The sequence below is a fragment of the Haliotis rubra genome, unplaced genomic scaffold, assembly GCF_003918875.1.
Source record: "Haliotis rubra isolate DU_JTF1 unplaced genomic scaffold, ASM391887v1 Scf85, whole genome shotgun sequence".
NCBI lineage: Eukaryota > Metazoa > Mollusca > Gastropoda > Lepetellida > Haliotidae > Haliotis > Haliotis rubra.
The window spans coordinates 284,507-308,418 of record NW_025767579.1 but is presented as its reverse complement, the minus strand read 5'-3'; the positions used below and the strand labels follow the sequence as shown (position 1 = coordinate 308,418).

The 23,912-nt window shown below is 37.2% G+C and overlaps 2 protein-coding genes across 3 annotated transcripts; one reads left to right on the top strand and one right to left on the bottom strand.

Annotated features, from left to right (window-relative positions):
• Window positions 1-1,712: 1,712 nt before the first annotated feature.
• Window positions 1,713-10,794, bottom strand: LOC124262680 (gamma-glutamylaminecyclotransferase-like). Of its 2 annotated transcripts, XM_046697190.1 has the most exons (3): window positions 10,274-10,794; window positions 5,936-6,183; window positions 1,713-3,111 (listed from the first exon to the last, which is right to left on the bottom strand). In XM_046697190.1, exons 1-3 carry the CDS (start codon window positions 10,520-10,522, stop codon window positions 3,081-3,083), a joined length of 528 nt encoding a protein of 175 aa, XP_046553146.1. In that variant the 5' UTR covers window positions 10,523-10,794; the 3' UTR covers window positions 1,713-3,080. The 2 variants fall into 2 exon arrangements, with proteins under 2 accessions (XP_046553146.1, XP_046553145.1); XM_046697189.1 differs by lacking the exon at window positions 1,713-3,111 and having other exon boundaries at window positions 5,549-6,183; window positions 10,274-10,793.
• LOC124262679 (non-homologous end-joining factor 1-like) lies at window positions 10,727-22,283 on the top strand. Its single transcript, XM_046697188.1, is given in 8 exon segments — window positions 10,727-10,948; window positions 15,879-16,043; window positions 16,045-16,086; window positions 17,054-17,192; window positions 17,544-17,605; window positions 18,623-18,737; window positions 19,931-20,145; window positions 20,644-22,283. Coding segments are annotated over 8 exon segments (1,041 nt in total). The 5' UTR covers window positions 10,727-10,750; the 3' UTR covers window positions 20,749-22,283.
• The last annotated feature ends 1,629 nt before the right edge of the window (window positions 22,284-23,912 follow it).

Below are 23,912 nucleotides of genomic sequence, written 5' to 3'. Positions count from 1 at the left end.
AGTAATACTGCACAGCCCTACCAGGTACCCATTCATACAGCTGGAATATTGCCAAGTTAAACAACAAACAAACCATTATCTAATTTATATTTTCAGCTTTCAGGAATTATCATTTTTTTAGATGTCCATTTACAGGCCCTGACAAGTTTAATGTTCATCTTTTGGGTATGATTTACTTGATACCGATTTCATTGAGGGTGGAACTTAGTGTGCTCATCTCCAAAACAAATTAAGTTGACTGGCAGAAAGTTTAAAACATTAAATATACTTTAGTACTAAGATTTTGTCATTTAAAGGATAGTTCTGTCAATACATCTCTGAAATTATGTGTAGATGAAAGATTGCATACTTCATCATCAACACCAAATGTGTTTTGCTGCGCCATTCTTCCATAGACAACTTGGGTATAATATGAAATGAGTAATTACATTACACAAATGAAGTTATGTAATATTTTATTTAAAAATATTCTGTACAGATAAGTATGTGTAGAGAATGTGTTTGTCAAAAGTCATGAAAATATCAGCTTTAAATGTGTCATGTCAAACAATAAGATAAAAATGTTATTGGCAAGGAATAGGCCACCATCACTCACACATCCAGCCAACACACACACTGATAATTTTAACTGAGTACACATCTTGCTCTTCTAGATTACAGATCTACTCAAGTTAAGTGCTGCAACCTGTCGCCAATTCAGCTACTCACGAGTTGCTGACCTAGAAATATGGTACCAATGGCAACTAATCCGATCACAGGCACTTGATCACATAGAAATCAAGAGGCATTTGACCAAAGGCAAGTTACAACCTTGTCATAAGTATGAAAGTGTATCAGAGACCTACCACAGCTGGAGTTCCAATGAGAATGGCTCCAATGAAAGGGACCCTAAACAAGTTATCTGCTGTAGTGGTTTGACATCAGACATTCCAAAGGTCATACATATTTTGGTGGAAGAAAGTAGAGGAACTGGAAGCACATCCAACTTTCAACATTCCAAGCACATGTGAGCAAGTGAGACCCTGTATCTGACCCTATGATACATGCAGACATTCAACAACCACCATGCAACATATGAAGCATTGACACCTACATCCATCCAAACATCATCGACACCTTGCTCACATCAGCATGCCCCTAAACAGCTTGACCTATGCCTGTTTGACTGAGGAATCAAAGAATGTGGTCCGCTTAAATAATTACTTTGTAGTATTAAGCAATCTGTAATTGCAAATTGAGTTGTATCGTCTTGGTAAAAAAACGAGACATTTACGACAGTGCCCCTTCATGACATTGCTATGTATTGCTTTCCTGCATTAAAAACACCTCACTCATCATGCCATCCATAAACACTACGACCCGTGAAGATCCGGGGTAGAATAGGTCTTCAGCAACCCATGCTTGCCACAAAAGGCAACTACCGGTATGCTTGTCGTAAGAGGCGACTAACGGGATCGGGTGGTCAGACTCGCTGACTTGGTTGACACATGTCATCGGTTCCCAATTGCACAGATCGATGCTCATGCTGTTGATCACTGGATTGTCTGGTCCAGACTCGATTATTTACAGACCGCAGCTGGAATATTGCGGAGTGCGGCGTAAAACTAAACTCACTCACTTACTCATAAATACTACAGTGGCGACCCCCTACAGTTTGAACATGGTGTCCAAGATAAAATAAGCAATCCCAAGGATAGGTTCTATTCTGTGTCTTGTTCAGAAGCTGTAGTCACACATGGACAAGCCAGATCACTTTTGCATAAAACATTTGGTAACAAACACCAATCCAACAGCATACATGGACAAAACCTTGAAATCACCAGCTATAAAGCCACAAAACAAGGTTTGGAGTTAATGTTCATGTGCCTTACAGCACAGGTATGTTTGGAATGGATGGTTCTTTTCTAAGATATTAGTGGTGTCAGTTGAAGGATATAGCGGATATGGTTGGGATGGGACCTTTAAGAGAGTACCTGTCATAACCACTAGACTGACAGAAGTGGGTCAACCTGGAAGAAATTTAAAGATTGGTGACCTGCTCATTAGGCAATACAGCAACCAGAAACTTTTCACAAAGGGTGTTTTAAGACCTGCTGAGATGAAAACTCAAAGGTTCTGGACGACCAATTAGCAAACTGTGCTTGCTTCTAGAGAGTGACACTTAAGGTGTGTTTGGAGACTGTGTCTTGACAAGGTTCTTGAGGTAAAGATGAACTACACTGACTAATATGTTCGATCAGTTCATGTATACCCTATGTAACACACTAAGATTGTAACTTCACAAATTTGAATACTGTATATTGTGTTTTAAGTTAGTTGTTTAGCTGAGGGTGACATTGTGTTTAAAGTAAAATGTGTTCTGTATATAATTTCTTGGAGTGAGTGAGTTAAGTTTTACACCGCTTTTAGCAATATTCCAGCAATATCATGATAAGGGATATCAGAAGTGGGCTTCACTCATAATTTCTTGGAAATTGATGCAGTCAGATAAATGAATATATTCGGTGGCAGAGTGTTAGTCACATCTGAGGTATTTGTTTTGCATACAACTAAGACATATAGACAAAAGAATTGAAGTTTAAACACATTTTAAAGCTACTCGATCAAGTTGCAAGATCACCCAACAACTGGATATTTTAAGAACTCACAGAGGGATGCATGCGGCAATATATGTCAGTGGTTTAGTGTCATAAAACCAGCAATGAGAATGTCACTCACACATCCATGCACATTACTATATGAGAGAATAAGCCTTCCAAGTCACACAACCGTGTGAATACATGATACTCCATGCTGATTTATGAATATATCATTCTCTGTTTTTCCAGGGCTAGCATTTCAGTACACCTCAACCTACTTGTCAAAGGAAATACCATCATCATTGGAATAATACAGTACTTGTCCCCAGTACAAATTAGTACTCTTGAACAAGCATGAGATTCCAGGGCTAAACAGATGCCCATTTCTACTTGTCATAGTGAGAAGTATATGGCCATAATGTGTGAGCTCTTTGACAGCATGTCATTAAAGCCTGATGGATATATGTAGTTGTGCTGTGATATATGACTTCTTCACTTCAGTCATATACACTCTGGGTCGGATAAATCCTCGCTGAAAAAAATAAAAAAATATACTTCAGCTTTGACTGGGATTATTCTGTCATCTTATTACACCAAGATTTGCATATTAATGGACAAAGGTACTGGACTCATGACTATGAATTATGACTAACTGTGACATTGGTCCGTTTAATGCATTGTCACATTGTCATTATTCCAAATAACTCTGACCCCAAACACAGAAAGCTGGACTTGGGGTACTATATGATTCATGCATACACTGTAATGGCATGTACCCACTAAAGACAACCTTGGCAGGATGAAATATGAAGAATTCTGAAGAAAATTATCACCCTCTAAATTGTTACCTCAGAATAGAGATACATGTATTCTTTTTCTGATATAAGCAGCAGACATTAAATTATTTCAATTTCAGTTTTATTGTAACAATGTGTGATGCAAAAATAAAAATAATATTCTTTTACCAAATCAAAGACTGTCATGACAATTACTGATACGTCCTTGATTATTTTTAAGAGAAATTATTCTAATTTGATCATACCTAAATTTGCATTGTTTTGAGCCCAATTTGAAAGACAGAACACAAAATTTTCAGCTAAATCAGTAACTTTCTCAAGCAGAGACAATAATGATAGAGGTCACAACATCGATTCAAAAACAAAGTTATGGTTTCAAATAGGGGCAAGGGTATTTATCATAACAGAAAGAAGATACCCTACACTGGGTAGATGAAGATTGTTACTGAACTGTAATGGTATCAGTTGCATGGTGGGCTCGCTCCACACAACTTACTACAAACACCAGTGCTATTGTGTTCCAGCTGCATGTCATATCATAACCCTTGTTGAGGATTATGTCAAGGTAATCATTCTTACATTTATAATAAAACAAAAGATGTCATTGTCTGACTGAAAAAAAAATCTTTTTATTCCTGAGCATGTTCACAAATGTATACCCTTAGTTATGAGACAGTGTAACTTGTCACTCTATTTCTGAGGCGGGCGGTGGGGTAGCCTAGTGGTTAGAGCGTTGGCTCGTCATGCCGAAGACCCGGGTTCGAATCCCCACATGGGTACAATGTGTGAAGCCCATTTCTGGTGTTCCCCGTCGTGATGTTGCTGGAATATTGCTAAAAGCGGCGTAAAACCAAACTCAGTCAGTCAGTCAGTCTGAGGCACTTGTATAATAACCAGCTTTGGTAGTGACCTCCCTTAGTTGTGGTTGTTAATAGTCATCCCTCCAGACTACATATGACACATATCAGAAGAGAAGACAATGTAACTGCACATTCTGGATCACGTTGATTGGACCAGAACAGGTGGTATTTTGCTAATTACACATGTATAATGGCAACATGTATGTTATGTTCTTGTCATACATACAAGAATATGATATGTAAATGCTATCATCCTAGTAATTGTCCATTTTAAATAATATTTTCACAATTTCTACAGTTGGGGAATGTCATGTGGCAGTGTATGATGGCTCAAAGTGCCAGCAATTTGATTCAGGAGCTGGTTGAATTTTCAGACTGGGTTAAGTGACCTGATAGCTGTACATAAATAATTTTCTGGATTTCATCTTCTTTTATTAAAAGGATTAAAAGAATAAAAGAAGATGAAATCCAGAAAATTCTTTATGTTCATCAAATAGCATCTTCTAAAATGCCAAACAAGCATCTGATAGCTGTAATTTTGGAGTTACCTCCCTAGCTGTGGTTTTACATGCCAAACTCTGTTCCAGCACTTGATACTTTCATTACCCTCTCACTATTTGTTTACAGTAGTTTGCTTTATTCAGGATGCTTTGAGGGAGCAGTTGTTAGAAGGCTTGGGGTACCTTCACAAGAAAGAGATGAGGTTGATTCATGGCCTCTCTTTATTACCTCAACTGTGTCTTATCAACTTGCCCAGCACAGATGGGATAACTATCAGAAAACACTGACTTACTACATGTATCCATCACTGTGTCACGGGTTCAATAACTGGACACGTGTCTCATTCAAGAAAATCAAATGTGACAAATTTTAGACGTTCGTAAGCACACCAACTTGTACAATTGTGCCTGCTTTTATGCATTGCCACATGCTATGCTACCTCATGTGTCACTGTATTAACACTGTACTTTCACTGTGATCTTAAACCTAATCTTATGTGTTTCAATAGAATTTATTAATTGTTCACTGATCTTGAGTGGTTATTTCCTCATTTCTCACTGTAGTTCTGTACATACCTATTTCTGGGTTAACTTGAAGACTTGAGTGAGTGAGTGAGTGAGTGAGAGTGAATTTTGGTTTTATGCCGCTGTTAGCAATATTCCAGCAACATCACGACGGGGGACACCAGAAATGGGTTTCACACACTACCCATGTGGGGAATCGAACCCGAGTCTTCGGCGTGACGAGCCAACGCTTTAACCACTAGGCTACCCCACCGACCCCTTGAAGACTTGAAGTGACAACAAAGGGATCAACACGAAACACATTTAAACTTATTTCTTGAATAAATACAATCATCACTACAGAACAAGTACACAGGACACAGAAATCTGTTCTGTAATGCTACATGACGATCATTACATTATCCTCAATGGTATGTTGAGATGACAAAATGGGAACTGGTTACCATGGTTACATGACAATTACCATGACTATTATTATATTCAGTCTATTCAGCATACGTATATAACATCAAAATACCCAATAGCATTGTGACTAGGGCTAGGAATATGCAATATTGTTGAGACGTTACAATAACATTAAATATCCTCAAAAGATATCCGCAACTAGCTTTGTGTGGCTTTATTGTTGATACACATCATTTTTGGCACTGTAGGTGACATCAAGTCGATCGCACCTTTCTACATATTTTAATCCATGATCCCCTTGAGAGTCGTATCTGTCCAGGTAGGGTAGGTCTAACATCTTGGGTTTGTATTTCTTCAAAAAGTAACACCAGCAGTCTGTTTGGGCTGACAACTGGTTGTCACTCTGCGTCACATCTATGGGAGTCAGGTCTCGCTCATAGAAAATGGGATGACCTTCCAACTCGTCCAGCGTGGCAAGCATTTGTTCATCGACTTCATAGATTTCACCTTGAATGTTCTGAAAAGCAAATACTGGTAACAGTATAATGTGAACATATGGAATTTAATTTGCACATATAATATGTTTGGAAGAAGACTGACTGACTGAGTTTGGTTTTACGGCGCTTTTAGCAATATTCCAGCAACATCACGGCGGGGGACACCAGAAATGGGCTTCACGCACGCATGTTTGGAAGAATGTAATGTCAACATATGTGTTAATACATTCTGCAGAAAACTTTGAAATATTATGCAAATCGCTGGCATGCAATTAGCATATAATAATATCGGCTGTTATCATATGACAGTAGCAGCTGTTAGTATATAATAATATCAATCATTATGGGATTTACTCATGTATAAATGAATTATAGTGTCAGTTATAATTGTCTCAACTGCAGATATAACATTACAAATATTAAAATGTACATATGTTGATAAAATTCATAATTATAAATTCCTACTCTTCCTTAAAATTATGCATGAGACTGTTAGATTATGCAAGCACACACTTAAATTATCATAAAATTCAAGGCTCCTGATATTGTTTTAGCCACTGGGTATTTCCACACATGTTATGATTCATAACTTGTATTAACAGCTTTTTTCCAGTCTGTTGGGTTTTGTAAACAAATGAGTTCACCTTTTTTGAAAATAGTTCCACTACTACTAAATTGGGTAACTTCTAATTATCATGATTCACAGGTTGCCAGAACTCATGATAAGAATACACAAATAAGTTACAGTTAGTACGTAATGTTGCACATCTGAGTGTATAACTCACTGCAGGAGAGTTCATGTATATGTAAAGCCTGCAAACAGTCAGCAAGAAAACATTTGTGAAGACAGAGCTGAATAAGTACCTCAGGTTGAGCTACTATTTGGTTAACGATTTAAAACTTTTTTGATGGGCATTTTAGAAGTTCAAGTGATGAAGAAGGATGGCAATTTTATGGATATACACAGCTTCTTTATTGTGTAACTGTAAAAGGTGATGTTTTGACATAGATTCTTATGTCGTCAAGCAAGTGATCTGTGCCGAAACATTGCCTTTCACACAATAAAGAAGTTCTATATCTGTAAAATTGTCATCATTCTTTATCTATTTACACTCAATATGCTTGTGTTATGTTCATTAAGTGTGTATTTCACACATATACAGCTAACCATTTGTCCTGAAAACTAATCTTGAAGAATAAGCTGATCATCAGCTGAAATAGACAAGGCCTCACATGAGCAATTTCCATGATGTGCCAAGTGCAGAGTCAACAAATAAGAACAATAATAATGAGTATTTATAGAGCGCGGTATCCATCCACAAGGTGCATGCTCAAACCGCATACAACTTCAATCCTAACATTAACAGCAGTGTATGAAATAAGCCAAAACTCCAGCCAGACATCAGGGTTTGTAACTTCAAAATGTTACCAGCCCAAATGGATTTAACCAGACCAAATATGGTGAATTTACTCAGATGTATGGAACATCTAAAAGTTTTACCAGACCATGGGTCTGGCTAGCTGTCAATTTAGACTGTCAGTCAGAAATCTAGACCGTCTCGAGCAGTCAGACAGGCCTTATTTCATACACTGATTAACAGATACATATATCATAACGAAACATTCCATTTGAACACAAAACTTGATTGTTAAAGCGAACCATATTAACTGAGAGTTGATTTTGCCCTATCTTCATCCATCTGTTCTTCGATCTTACAAAGGTGATAAAAAAAAACAAGTAAAATCTGAAATATTGGAATAATAGAATTCCTACCTGGTTCATGCTGAAAATGGTCTAATATTATCCAGTGAAGTTTGAGTGTGTGTTTGAGTCACACTAAGGTGAAAATAATAATGATGGTGATTACCGCTTGAGGCAGCATGGTTGGATTTAACTATGCTGTACACCACATTGTAGGGCATAGAATTGGTCTTCAGTAACTCATGCTTGTAGTAAAAGGCAACCAACAGGATCGGGTGGTCAGGCTCGCTGACTTGGTTGACACATCTCATTGTATCCCAATTGCGTAGATCGATGCTCATGCTGTTGATCACTGGATCGTTTGGCCCAGACTCGATTATTTACAGACCATATAGCTGGAATATTGCTGAGTGTGTCGTAAAACTAAAACTCACTCACTGTTATTTACATGTAATCCACCATATATACATGATGTGTCTACAAGCAACTGTTATGTAACGATGCCGTCCCTATTCAACAGGGAGTTCGGGGCATTAAGGATTCACTAAAATGTACTTCTGTAACTTGCTGCTCATTTGACAATGTTTAAAGAATTTTAAAGTCAATACTGTGAACTAGCATCTAGTTTCTGAAATGTAGGTGTAGATGTCACCATGCTCAGATATGATAGGTTGTATAAATCTGTACCCCTCCTTTAACTGGAACTGCCTGCTTATGTTCATTTTCAAGAAACAGAAATCATACATTTTGCAAGGAATTCTCTGTTCAGTTGAAGCATCGATGCTAACAGTCTGATCTCATCTTAAAAAGGATTTGTCTGATCTTGGTGCAGAGATATCAGATCAGAAGAAATGATCTAATTGTAAGGAGATTGGCTAGACTGCTTGAAAACAGTTAAAAACAATTTTACTAATAGTTTCAATTACTGTTCTGTGGTAAATACCAGTAGTCAGTCTTTCATTCTTTCAACCTTTTCATTCTGTTAATCAGTTACATTTAGAGGTATTAACAAAAAAGAGAGTATATTATATGAGAACAGAAAGTTCATACAAGGGTAAGAACCCCTCACCCATTTTTTTCTGGCTGAAATAATATGACAGCAATGTCATTTTCAATATCAGATATCACAGATATCATAAAAGCTGCTGAACAGTAATCGCTATATCATAGCGGTATTTACAAAATTACTCCGCCGTTTGTTGAATTAATGTAACCGAATTAAATACGATACTTCATTAGCTATTCACAGATGTGTCCAGCCCGTTCACTGCTGCCGATCATGTTTTTATATAGCTCAGCGGAAGAGAATCATGACAGTACAAATATCTGTTTTCTCACAAATAACTGTAACAGTTATCATCATTTCAGAATGTCTTGTGTCGTTCATGAAATAATATATATTTATATCATAAAGTAACCTGGAATAATTGATTGTCTGATTAGATGAGTGTTTTTTACAGTAGATTGATAGGGAATGAAACAATTAATGACTTTTGTTAACTTGAACTTGCTGTTATATAGATCGTGTGACATCCTCCCAACTAAATTAAAAACAACTGGTAAGACTTCCGCCCGTATGCCTAAATTTTAACGATGAGGAAAAATTTCTTTGAGTGGCATTTTTAGAAGTTGGATATGTCTTTCAGTATGTTCCGATACAATTAAAGACAAATGTTAAAACTCATCATTATCAGATGAAGAATATATATTTATGTGATATGATTTGACTAGAATGAAATTTAAGGGGGGATACGGGCAGAAGTCACTCCAAATAATTTATTATAAGGTTCATAACTTTATCTTTAATTTATCCCTTATGCTACTAACCGTGAAGAATTTTCTTTTGCTGTCCTTTATAATTGCCAAATACCGTGGGAAAAAACACCAGAATTGTAATTGACTGGAACTGCGCATGATTGATACTGATGTATTGGCAATAAATGTTTGGCAACCAGTAAGTCAGAAGTCTGAGCATATTTTAATGTCACCACAGCTTGGATAGTTTTAAGGATGATAAAGGAAATGTTTAAAAAATCATATAATATTCGTATGAAACCGTTATGGAATCATCATTAAATTGATATCTAAACAGATCAACAGTCCCTAGATAATGTTTAGATTTTAGAACATTTGTAACTAAAAAAAACAACATAAATTGTAATAAATGACCATTGCCTTACTACTTTTAAGCACAAACCCGAGTCTAGACTAACAACTAGTCTCTGAAATGAACATATTTTACAGAAAAAAAAGCTCATAGTTAAAAAAATTAAATATAATGAAAAGGAGCCCTGACACATCCTTCTTTTTCAGTCTAGACTTGCCACATTTTCTAGACTTACGTGGGCTTTCTTGGATATATTTCTTCAGGGTTTGTATGACAAACTAACCAGAGTCTAGATACGTACCTTTCCATGACCTTCTTTAAATAACAGAAATGGAATGTTAAAGTCGGATGCAATCACCAAAGGGTACTTCTTTGCTGTAAGTCCTCTTCCCTTATATTTCGCTACACCGTTTTTTGTATCTGACATCACCGCATGGTTGGGTTGTCCTTTTTGCAATGTTCCATAGACGAACATTGTAAACATTTTGCATGTCGACTGTGCCATCGCTGACGATAACAGTCCGTTTACAGGTAAGCGTCTATATCCCATAAAAAGTGGGTCAGGACGTACATTTGTCGTGATTGGGTGAATTTACAATTGGGCGTACTCGATCTAGGCCAACAAACGACACCACACAATCAGCTGTCATTTGATATATTTCAGCGTGCCCTCCCGTTGCTGTCTCAAGCTCCACCGCAGTGCTTTATGACTATGTTAATCTCAAAATATAGCGTATGCATCGCAGTAGGGAAAATTCCTCTGACTTCCGGTTTGAAAATGGCGTCGGAACTTGAATGGAGACGTAGGTGGAAGCCAGACTTAAAAGCATGCCCATGGCAGCCACTGGAAATAGACGGAGAAAAATATCTGATGAAGACAAAGTTTTCAGTAAACAACTACGAAGTACTTTTGACAGATTTAACTTCTTACTGGCATGAAATTATGGAAGAAAATGCTTTGAAGAAGAGAATACAGGTGAATCCGTAACCTAAAACAACTACAATACCGTCCGGTAATTCCGCGCACTTAAGCACATCGATCGCAACACGGCAACTAACGTTTCTTATCTTTTTGTGGTTTACGTTACTCAACATGCTGGTGTGCATCATATGTAACTAGAAATATAAGTTTTGTTGACGACTACAAGATTCTAACGTTGCATTATGCCATACCGTTGACCTTACCGGCGTTCTGACGGCATCGCTTGCTGTCCGGTAATTCTGCGCAGCAACTGATGCGCATAACATCCAGCTGGAGATCCGAAGTATGGAAGCGTAATAGGGCCAGATTATTTTCAAAAATCACTTCATCAATGTAAGGAAGAATGTTTAATATTAAATCCAATTATGAATAATGAAGAAAAAGGTTTAAAAGTCTGAAGAAAACGAATTTTCATAAAACTGTCAATTTGTCTGTCAGTTACTGTTATTTACTTACCTTTAGTGATTAAAATCCAGTCCCTTGTAGAAATGTCCCGATTTCAAGCGTAAATGTGGTAGCAGACGATGTTTACCTTCGAAGTACGCTATTGCTGCTGCGCAGAATTACCGGACTTGTATAACAAGACCATGAAGTCACTGAAGTTCAGTGACTCCACTGTCTTGGAATAGTCTGAAGACGCTCCTTTTCCTGAATCTCAAATTAACCGATGACGATATTTGGCCTGGTATTTATTTGATGCACTTCTCCTGCTCTTGCTTACTTCTATCCTCCAAATAAAACATGGAATGCACCGATGACATAGTTCTTTTCCAACTGTGTGGTATCAGACTACAGACCCGTGCCAGTTACATTCGGACACTTGATGTAATTTCCATAGACTTACATGTTATTTCAGTGTAGCATAAATAATTTTCATGAAGTGAGTTTAGGATGGATCTTTGTAAAATTTGACAGACAAATGTGAAATCATCTCTGCTCTGCACACGTTCTTCTGTTGCGGACACTACATCGCCAGTTAGTCTGCTTGATGTTCTCTCTGTGTGTGTCCAGCCTTCACAGTTGTCACACGAGATTGCCTCTTGGCCTTCACTTACTACCACAAAACATTTCCTGCAGTTGGTAGTCATCTTGTCAGTTGGAAGAAGTGAATGACTTACCCGTAGTCAAAATCAATTTATACAATGCAGAGCCTCAACATTTCCTTTAACTAAACACAGCATTGAATGTCAATTAGTGAACATGTTTTAATAGCCTGTTTTTATGCACACTTTTTGACATACCGGTACTTATAAACAAAAGCTCTAAATTGTTTTGATAAGTATTATACCATACTTGTTGACAAAACCTATGCATTTTCGTCCTCACCTTTTGACAACAACAGCTGTAGATTGTTTTGATAAGTATTATACCATACTTGCTGACAAAACTATGCATTTACGGCAAATAAACATTTATACAAACCTTTCATTTTATTCTTGTAATTATTTACAAAAACATTAATAACATGCAAATAATTGGTATCACAGTGTTGTCTATACATGAATATTACTTTTGCTCTTATCAGTTTACTAATAGAAAATTTATCAGAAATATTACTACATAATATTATGTGAAGAATATAATATGGAAGTCGACAAAAACTATGCATTTATGGTGTATATTAAACCATTTTAAGTAAATTGGGGCGATTTGACCAAACATCTGGGGCATTTTGACCAAATTTGCTGGGGCCTTTTTGTCTCTGGGGCGATTTGACTGGCACTCGCACACATAATTTCAGTTCAACTTTCCGACCACTATTTAACTAATGACATCACATTTATCAACTTACGTATGGTTCCACAATGCACAATCCCATAGGCCGTCATATTAAAGGAGTTCATGGCACTGTACACATGTTGATTAAACTGTTGCCATTCGATAAATAAGCAACGGAAAATTAAACAGAAATGATGTGATGTGGTGATTGTAGGTAAGATGATTCCTCACAAATGTGCAAAATTTGACATGGATCATGCGAAAAAAAAAATTCATGAAAATTATTTATGCTACACTAAAATAGCATGTAAGTCTATGGAAGTTACGTCAAGTGTCCAAATATAACTGGCATGGGTCTGTATATATAACCGGTTTGGCTCAACCACGAATAGGGCTCAAATGAAATCATCCATATCATACATGTAACAACTCGATGGCATCAAACATTCGGCTGAGTAAAACATTTCAACTGGCTTTAATAAAACATTTCAACTGGCGAATGAGTGAGTGAGTTTAGTTTTACACTGCACCCAGCAATATTCCAGCAATATTGCGGCAGTCTGTAAATAATCGTGTCTGGACCAGACAATCCAGTGATCAACAGCATGAGCATCGATCTGTGCAATTGGGAACCGATGACATGTGTCAATCAAGTCAAAAACCTGACCACCCGATCCCGCTAGTCGCCTCGGACAACAAGCATGGGTTACTGAAGATCAATATTCTAACCCAGACCTTCACAGGTTCAACTGGCGAATGTTGACACAGTCATGTTTTGGGTTATTTTTTTTAGTATCCTGGTGTCAGGGGTTTTCGACGATGTAAGACAAAAGTGTAATATTTATATTTAATATCAAGTTTGTATTTTACTAATCTTGAGTGATAAAGGATATATTCTATTTCACACAAAATACCAAGTGTTTCCGACAAAAACAGTGTTGATGACATCATATCAGCGAAACTGTTGCCGCTCTCCACATCTGGGGATTTTGTATGAGCCATACTATTCGCTCTGCACTGTGAGGGAGTGTTATGATAATGTGGCTTCCTATTTATATGTTGCCTGTCACTAGCAGACCACTGATCTTACTGAATTTTCGCTTGCTATTTTTTGTTATATAGGCAATTGTTTTTGCATCTGAAGTGGTATTAACGATCTCGGGTAAATAATATTGATGTTTGTTTGCTTTTTCATATAGCTTAACTTCCGGATTTCCATTGTCAATAAAACTTCTCACGACAGCGACTGGGCATCTGCCCTACCAATGGAACTGCTTGTACACTCTGATCGCACGCGTTACTCCCAGGATATAGAGCGAGCAATGTAGTCGACGAAATCACCAGAATGTCGAATTCAGCTCATTTTGGGATATGTGTTTATCCCATGCCATGAAGAAAAACTTATTCTAAACTTCATCCAATAGTAGATGGATTATATGTTTTAGGACTTTATTCATCTGTTGCCATGTGTTTTCGGATGGCAGGTTTTTTTTCTCTCACTGTAACCAGATGGGATGCATCACACAGACATAGTAAATACTGTGATAATGGTATGTGCTTAAGATAAATAAGTGAGTGACATGTTTTGCAACCACTTTTAATGTGGTGATCAACAGATGTTCTTAGGCATCTGAAAAACCAGAACACAAGGATATATTATGGCACCTAATTTCAAAGGGCTTGTCAATACACATTCCTGCAAAACTAAAGTGAAGAAAGAACTATATATTCCCCATTATTGAATGTGACCCTACCTGTAAACAGCGCCAGGTCAAAATGACACCAAAATTGTCTGCCTAAAACAGCACCAGATTCAGTGGACATTGTTAACCATTTATGATACATTTATTCAACACATAAACAATATCTGCCAGTTAAACATTCAAACCATTTCATACTGTGCAGCATAGATTCTCCAAGTTTGTGGATATAGATGAACTGACAAATTTACTCATTCGTTTCCTTGGGATAAAATATAAGTACTGAAGTGGTTATTATATATAAAGCCCCGTTCACATGCACCTGTTTGCACACTTATGTATAAATACACACATGAGCAAACTTTACATATGGGTGTAAATGTGTCATGTGAACGCATTTATTCACATATGTAAATATACACTAGGAGCAAATTTACATGTGGTCGAGACCAGGTGCAAACGTATATTTACACATGTGCGAATTTGCACTGTGAACAAACTGTGTCATTTCATCTTCATTTAGGGGAAAATTACATATTCAGGATGCAAAACATCACATATGGTCTGACAAACTTCATGAATACATTTACAAACTGTACTTCCCAACACCAAACAAATTCCCCACAGTTCTATCTATATTCTGAAGTTGAAGCCATCTAATATATTGCAATTGCAACTTTCATTCGTACATCCAAAGGTTGGCTTGGTCACTAGCTTTAAAGTAATCCTGCAGTTGTGTGCAGATAAAATCGAAACCACATTGTTCATTCGAAAATTATCGTACCAGTCTTTGTCGCCATTAGATTTTTTCATGTCGTTCCACCAAACAGACAGTCTTTCTTTCTTCCAGAGAGGTCTACATGTATCTTGTGACAGACCTGTTGCCATAGCAGTACATATATGATACTGCGTGTGTCTTCTAAAGCGCCAGTGATAAGAGAACATTTTCTCTGTTGAAGTTCAGAGAAAGAAATGAAACAATTTAATGCATTTATTATTTACACTTTCAAGTTTACTCACTCTACTTAAGTTCAATGTGAACGCAAAGTAAATTTACTATTACACTCGTATGTATATTTACACATGTGCAAATTTATACATTTTTGGCTTGTGAATGGGGCTTAAGATGCATTGAAGGCATATTTGCCTTATGTATTTACACTTCTCTATTCTTTCAATGTAATGTTTCTACATTATTTTATTTTTTTCCAGAAAAGCAAACTTGATTATATATCTGAGGCAAAGAGGCATACTTAAATGGTTTGGGTTTTTTAAATAGGAAAACAGTAGAAGCTATAGGACTGTTTTTGCCAAGTCAAGATTCTATGTTGCCAGTTGAAGTGCATTCTTTGCAAAGACAGGTGTTGTATTCACATATCTTATGACATTGAAGCAGTGTCATTTAGCTAAGAACCACATGTTAGGATGTGTTATCTGAGACATGATTTCTCTCATTTCTCAAGAGCTTTCTCTTCAAACAGTTAATAAGTGACTTACCTTTGCAGAAACTGAATCCCAGTATTGAAGCACCAGTGGTTAGGATTTTGGATCATATAAAAGGCAGTCTCGAAAAACCAACAAAGGGTACATCCCTGACAGTTGCATTCAAATCTGAAGGTGGTGATGAGAAGGCAAAGTTGTATATCAAGTCAGAGCTTGCTGGTATGCCATTTTTTGTGGCATTTCTCCTGTAGCAGTGCGGACAAGTCTATGGTAAGTTATTCAGTGTTAGTGAGTCTTAGAAACTATCATGTAAGTCATTGTCAACAAGGCATCAGGTACTTCTAGTTTCAACTTTCTCGTCTTCCTTTTTAATCAAGAAACCCCATGAACACAGAAACAAATTATGGTGATTATATTGATGTTATAACTGTATGGTGTCTTGTGATGTATCTCCCTGCATCTATTTTCATCATTGATAATCTTGTTCAAGGTGTAATAGTTTACTGGCACGGGTTCTTAATCTATCCTAGAATACAGACAAATATAAGAGTTCCACAAACTATGCATTGAAGATTACATGACCTCCACCATTCACAATCAAAGCAAATTGCACAATTTTATATGAAATGTATGGTTCATGCAGCCAAGTGTTTGTTGTTTAAGGTTTCTGTTGGTCACATATACATGTTTCATGACTCTCGACAGGTTCACACATCTATGATAAAAGTGTAAACTTTACCATGTTTACTGTACTTCATTAGAATGTAAATGAACTGCACCTGACCACAATAGTGACCATCCACTGGACTTAGGTATTCATGTGTGCTCTTAGTCTAAGCCTGAGGAAATAATGTGTCAATTCAATTCTCTTTATTTGGGTACAGTGGTGTGGGCCATCAGTCCTATGTACAACATGGTCCATACATTATAAGGAACTTATGCAGGTACAGCAAGGCTATCTGACGATACAATCGATTTTGCAAAGTACTTATACAGGTTTATCCAAGCATGGAAGATATAACATTCCACAAACAGTTATGCATAATTTTACAGGGGACCTTGACAAGTACCTCAAGGTTTGGAAGATATAGTCACGTAATGTGTCACAAGCCAGGACATTCCAATTTTAAAAATCAAACCCCAGTTTACAAGCACATCGTGTGTCTTCATTCAGGATAGCGGAAAGTTGACGTTGAGAAGCTTGTGAGTCTGTCACACAGATGTTGATGTGTTGTAGGCCTGTGATCATGTGACAGTTCCTCTCATGGCGATGGTTGCAGAGCTGACACGACGCCAACAAGAACTCATCAACATCATTGTTGGCAAAGACAAGGAAATTGACGACTACAAATCTCAGGGTGCCCGAACATCCCGAAGTATGATATATTAAAATATTGTTGTTGTATCATTTGAACAAAATCAACAAGGCAGAGACAGCATTCATAATGTGTGAGTGATATTAAACTTAAATGATTTGGCATTTTGAACATTTAGTTTTATATGAACATTTTTCTAACCAAAAGAGGACTCAAGTATTTATGAGGCAATAATATTTAAAATTAATGACAGAAAAAATGTATTTGAAAAATTGTGTGAGTTTAAACAGTTAAACACTTTTTGGGAATGGTACCCTAGTTTTTTTGTCTAAACATTAGTTACAAGGCAAGTGAGATGTGAATAATGTTGATCCATGTGAATTGAGGTGCATTTCTTGATCTTCTCCACAGAACACATCGAGACAACAGTTTTTGATGAAACTACTTTCAGGAACAACATGGTGACATCAAAGGTACATGAGCCACTTCTATATATTAGCAGGGCTTTAGATGTGACAGAAAGCCAGGATTGTGTGTTAACATTTCTAATTCATCCTGATAATTGCCCTAGTGTTGGAGACCGCCTCCGTGGTGTAGTGGTTAGAGCGTCCGCCGGAGAGCGGAAGGTTGCGGGTTCGATCCCCGACCGCGTCATACCAAAAGACGTTAAAATATGGTACTTGTTGGTCCCTGCCTGGCATTCGGCATTAATGGGTACAACAAGGACTGGTCGGCTCGGAGTCAGTATAATGTGTCTGAGTGGGGTATTCATGCTTCACTGCGGCATGGTATCTCAGTGGGCTAGCACTATAAAACCAGCTTACATCTGGGCTAGTACAAGCGTCGTCATATGAGCGAAATATTCTCAAGCACGACGTTAAACCCAATTTCACCTCACCTAGTGTTGGAGCCATTGACTGAGTAATCGCCCATTCGAGCGATCTTGCTGGCGTTAGCAATTATCGATGGGCTCAGGAGACTAATCGATATTCATGAAAAATGAAAAATGAAATTACACTTTAGAAAGTATGTTTTTTATTGTTATGTTTGCTAAATCAAGCTAAAAACAACTGATCCAGTTTCCTGACTCGTTAAGCTGCTATGTAAACAACATACATGCATGTCGCAACAGAAGTATTCTTGACTATTTATCGTAGTATTAATCAGTGCCTGTTTCGTTGTATAATGTTATGATTGTGTTCCATTATTGCCGTAATGAGTTTTGTGGTAGGGTTTACGATTACAATCCATTATTGATTGATTACTGAGCTCCGAATATCAGTCTGCATATTGTGAGCGATGACCAGCACTACATGTTTCTAATAAGGACCATGCCCAAACCCAGGGTTTCACTACACCTCGGAAGAAAAGGGAGATAAGCAATAACGTATGAGTCAGGATAAGTGTAAAATATCAATTTTATCATATAAATTACATTATTATTATTATTATTATTTATACTGGTTTTGAAACAGCATAAATCTTTCCAGGGATTTGACAGTGCAGTCAGGAAGTTGGGTTCTGCTGCTTTCAATGCTGATGGTCAGGATCTTTATCGACAGATAATGACGAAGCATGCATGGGTCACCAGATCACCAACTAAGGGTAACAAAAATTGTTTTTAGTTTCATTTGGTGGGGTAACCTTATCAAGTTATGGTTAAAGCATTTGCTCATGATGCTGCAGACCCGGATTTGATTCTCCATGTGTACAACCTGTGAAGTCCATTTCTGTTGCCACCACCCTGATACTGATGGAATATTGCTAAAAGTTTTTGTAAAACCATACTCACTCACTCACTTTAGAGACCTAGTCACCTAGGTAAAACATGCAATATAAGTTGTTATTCTTATCTGAGGCTTTCAGATCAGTTCATATTCTAAGACATATCCTGATTGTCATCCATTAAAATTTACCATTTGTGTGTATACTGTTATTTTATTCATAGGTATGTCACAGAAACAATTACTAGCATTTGGAACCATTTGATTTGTTTTGGTTTTGAGGTGCAGTATTGTTTATTTGACCTTTATTGGCTTAAAGAGTCATATCAAGTCTACTGTGTTTAAAGTTGTGAGGAATGTTACCATTGTTTGGATTTCAAGTATCTTGAACATGTACATTTATGGCCAGCCTTTATCCTTGGAAATAGAATGAAAATTGGAGAATGAGTTGTTAGTGTTGCATTTCATCATGTATGTTCTGTGGTTTTGTTTTTGCATGTGTGTTATTAACACATGTACTTTGATTTCACCTTTGCCCTTAATTAATAATGTAAGCTGAAACTTCTTATAGCCAATAATCAGTTTTTGTTCAAATATAATATATTTTGGTATATATATGTGCTATCTCCTCAGAAACCACTAAGCTAATGATGCTGAAGTTGCACGAGCTCATTCCCACCAATCAATTTGTTCGAGAGTTACTAAGCCCTTCTGCAATAGCAGACATGTTGGAAAATGACATTTGGTATTTGGGTAGTTTCAACAGAAATATTCTATCTTTCCCCATGCCTTTTAAGTTTCTCAAAACATCTTTTCCAGTGAAATAGCACACATTAATGAACTACTTTTTAGCAGATTTTGGTGTTAGTTTTAGTCCTCAGTACTATTTGAATATCAATACTGTCAGGCACTTGGACCCACTTTGTTGAAATGTTAAACTGTTGACTATATGTAGAAGTGAAATACAGTGCCGTGGCGCTAAATTTAATCTTTGTCATAATGTGGTGAATTGTAGTTTTTAGTGGTAGACAGAGGCAACTGCCAAGTTTGAATTTGCTTCTCCTTGTGATATAGATGATGTCTCCGACAGCCTGGATGATGATGAGAGTTTGAATGCTGGGGTGGGGCCTAGCCTGCCATCCTGGGCCAACAGGGTGCCTACATCTATAGGAAGGGGGAACTCGCCCATCAAGTCAAGCCCTGAAAAAAGTCCTGTTAAAAGTCCCAAAAGTCCAACCAAGAGTCCAGGCTCTGTTGGATCACGCAGTGCCGACTCTACACCATCAAAGGTGAGAACAGTCTGAAGGATACATTTATGGCTGTCACATAAATCACTTACCTTGACAGCCAGTTTATCTCACTAATATCTTGTCTAATACCAAGATGAAGCTACACACATGCCTGATTTAACTTATGTGCCAATAATATATGTGACCGCTTGAAGCCCTGAATGGGATTTGTGATGACTGAAAGGATTTTTGTGAACATCAAACACATCAACAGAATTGAGTGAGTTTAGTTTTACGCCACTTTTAGCCATATTCCAGCAATATCACAGCAGGGGACACCAATGGCTTCTCACATTGTTCCCATGTGAGGAATCGAACCCAGGGTCATTGGCGTGACGAGTGAAAGCTTTAACCACAAGGCTACCACACCACATTAACAGAAGCAGGCACACCTACACCTAGCTATATACCTAGCTACATGCAATAATCTTTAACATGAGGATGTTAAACCCCTTTCACCTCATCTGCGTGATCCTGTACTGAATGGTTGTTTTTCAGGACACAGAGCTGATGAGAAGACAGGCTCTTGAGAGGAAGTTAGAAGAAGAAGATGCAAAGAAACAAGAAAAACCCAAGAAGAAGAAAAAGAAATTGGCTTTTTGATTTTACCAGTCAACATTCATTATCATCATTTTGCATCCATTACACTTCCCTATGATAACCTCAATTAAAGGGATGCTGCATTTCATTATATTTGTATTCTAGTTCAGTGACTGAGGGGTGGTATAGTTTCAAATCGAAGTATTTGTTCTTACCCCATTGAGATGAACTGCTGATTTGACAAGAAGCCCCTACTTTTTATTATGAAATTCAAAATGGTTTGCAACAGGAACATACTGAACCCATCAGTTCTGTAACTGATGATAGCTATTTATTATTATTTATAGACAAGGGATTTATTCCACTGATAGATTAGAAAATCTCACTGTTGTGTGATGCCATAGTGTATAGTGCTCAGACAACCATGTTGAACGTTATCTCTTCTTGTGGTTGGTTTATGGTGCAAAGTGATTATCAACTTGAAATGTGAAGGTTAGTACATCATGTACAGAACCAAATTATGAAATTGATAAAATTAAGATAAATAATAATATTGAAACACAGTTTTAGGTTTACACTCAAGAAGGAAATATAATGGGTTAAACAAGTGGCAGCAGCAGGTAGTAACAGGCTCAAGAATTAGAGACTGTTCATAATCTATGGCTAGGGGTGATGATGATTTTTTTAAGAAGGGGGCCACCCATTTTGTTCGGGGTTAGGTTGGGGGTCCCATCATATTCATACACATGAAATAGGGGGTGGGTCAGCACTTTTGTACATGACATGGGAGGGTGTGTGTGTGGGGGGGTGTCATTCACATTGTACTTGCTTCTCCATAAACATCATCATCGCCCCCACTAGCCATGGATTATGAACAGTCCCTTAGTGGTTCTGCACTCATGAATGTACAGAATTCTGTCAACGTTAAATGTCAACAGGCCCATCTCTTTTAAATCCTTAATAATGTTGGAAGGTAGCAGTGTTTACAAACATGTATTCAGTCTTAATTTAGCATGGAAATGACTCAAATCAGGTAAAAAAATTACCTGAGATGCTTAATTTTACGTTTCCTCAGGTGGCTAAAATCTGATCTACCACGTCAGCCACATTAAATCTACCATTTATGGTAATTACCATGTCATTTTGGTTCCAAATGCAATGAAATGTGTTTAATTTGAACACACATCAGCATTTTTCAGTGTCTTAAATTTTGACCAATGCCTTAAATTCTCATAAATGACATATACAGCTCTAAAACAATTTTCCCCCATGACATTGACATTAGTGTTGCCAACAGCATCCTTTTGAGTGTCAGGCTTGGGTAACCATTTACACGGTCAGCAATCTATCCAGGTGAGCTAAAGAGCTATTTTTGAATTTCTTTTACTAATCAACATTTAGAGAGGCTTATTACACCTCTATTGTCCATTTGTTTATCGTAGTATTCACATTCATATACATATATATCATGCACTGTCCAGATAAACTGATTTGTTATCTGTGAGTTTTCATTGTGCATAATGTCCATAAACCTTGTTATACTCACATGAACTTCCTGTTTAGTCTTGATCAATTTTTACATAAAAAAATTCATGTTTCAAATTTGTTTTGTAATCTTCCGAAGTAAAAATGTGGTTGATCAGTATTCAGTATTAATGTGCCTTTTATGTTGGAGGTCAAAGTCATTCACAATGTACAGTGACATATTGCACTGTATTGCAACAAAAATGGCCTACGTCTCGGGTAGCGCTCCTGTTGTAAATGTGCAAGTAACCTACCAAATCATGCTCCAAGTCAGTGTTTTCATCCAAACCGATATGGTATCTGCAAATTTGATTGTTGCAATAATTTGGCATGTTACTGTATTAATACTAAACAAGCATTGTCACTAAGGTGACATAATCCCCTGCTGCAAATTATCAAATCAAACTTATAAAGTAATGAAAGTTTAAGTTAAATGTCAACAAAAACATGACCTGTCAACCTCTCTTGATGTCTTGCTCTTTAGGTGTTCAAACACACACATAGTTTCAAGACTGACTCTGACATGAATGTCATAGTGTATGAAATATGCAAAAATAGTACTAAAGAAATTGCTTTTTGAAAAACATTTAAGGGAAGTCTTGAAAGTCTTTGAAGAAGATCCAGTGAACTGTTTTTGAAATATCTTGCTGACAATTCAGGCTAACATGCTCAAATCTTCAAAGTGTCTCTGTGACCTTGAAAATTAAGTGAAGGTCACCAAAATCGACTGGGCCCTGCGCCTTCCCTAGATCAAGCTTTGTATTGAATATGAAGAAAGTCCAGTGAACGGTTCTTGAGATAGCTTAACATGCAGGTAAAACGTCAAGGTCAAACGTCAGGTCACCAAACCTTACTTGGACCTTTCTTATACTGTGATGAACCTAGGTACCAATTATAAAAAGAATCTAGTGAACGGTTCTTAAGATATTCCAATTCGTATGTACGGACGGACGGAGCCTAATACTACATCACCAGCTTCATGCTAAACGCGCAGCGGGGGATAATAATATTGTGCAACTCCTCACTGGATCTGCCAAGATCTGCTGTGCCCTAATGATGTGCCTTTGTCACTGTACCTATGATTCAGGGTTTCTAATCTACTCATGGCTGTGTGGGTTAGGCTGTGGAAAATTTGGTGTCTCACTGGGAGAGAGTGGGTTCGAATCTCCCATGGGATACAAAAATGTCAGTTTCTTAACTAAGGAAGTGTAATACCAAATATGACATTTCACATCTGCAACTGGAGTCACAGAAGACTGCAATTTACAGTGACTGATACTATAGCCTGTTTGCAATGAAAACGTACCGATGAATTTCACTTGAAACAAACAAGTAAATCAAATAAAGTGAAATTAAGATTGCGAATCCTCATAATTTTACCTTGCCAACTGAACATTTAAATCTCAGAATTTTATTCAACTCAGGATAAACTTGTTTAACAAACCATCGTAGTTTCAAATCGTATTATTGGTTTGTATTACAAGGGGGAATGTACATTAAATGAAACACCGAGATCTAGTAGGGTTGGCCTGAGCATTTGTTTCACTGTTCCAACTACTGCGGTTGCCCCCTTGTAATACAAACCAATAATAGCGATTTGAAACTATGATCGTTTGTTAAACAACTTTTATCCTGAGATGAATAAAATTCTGAGATTTAAATGATTAACTTTTTGGGTTAAAGTGAAATTTATTGATTACGTT

Coding starts and splice junctions, on each gene's coding strand:
- LOC124262680 (XM_046697189.1), bottom strand. CDS start 10,522: ATGGGATATAGACGCTTACCTGTAAACGGACTGTTATCGTCAGCGATG. Junction 6,184..10,273: donor TTAAAGAAGGTCATGGAAAG/GTACGTATCTAG, acceptor TTTGCTTTTCAG/AACATTCAAGGTGAAATCTA.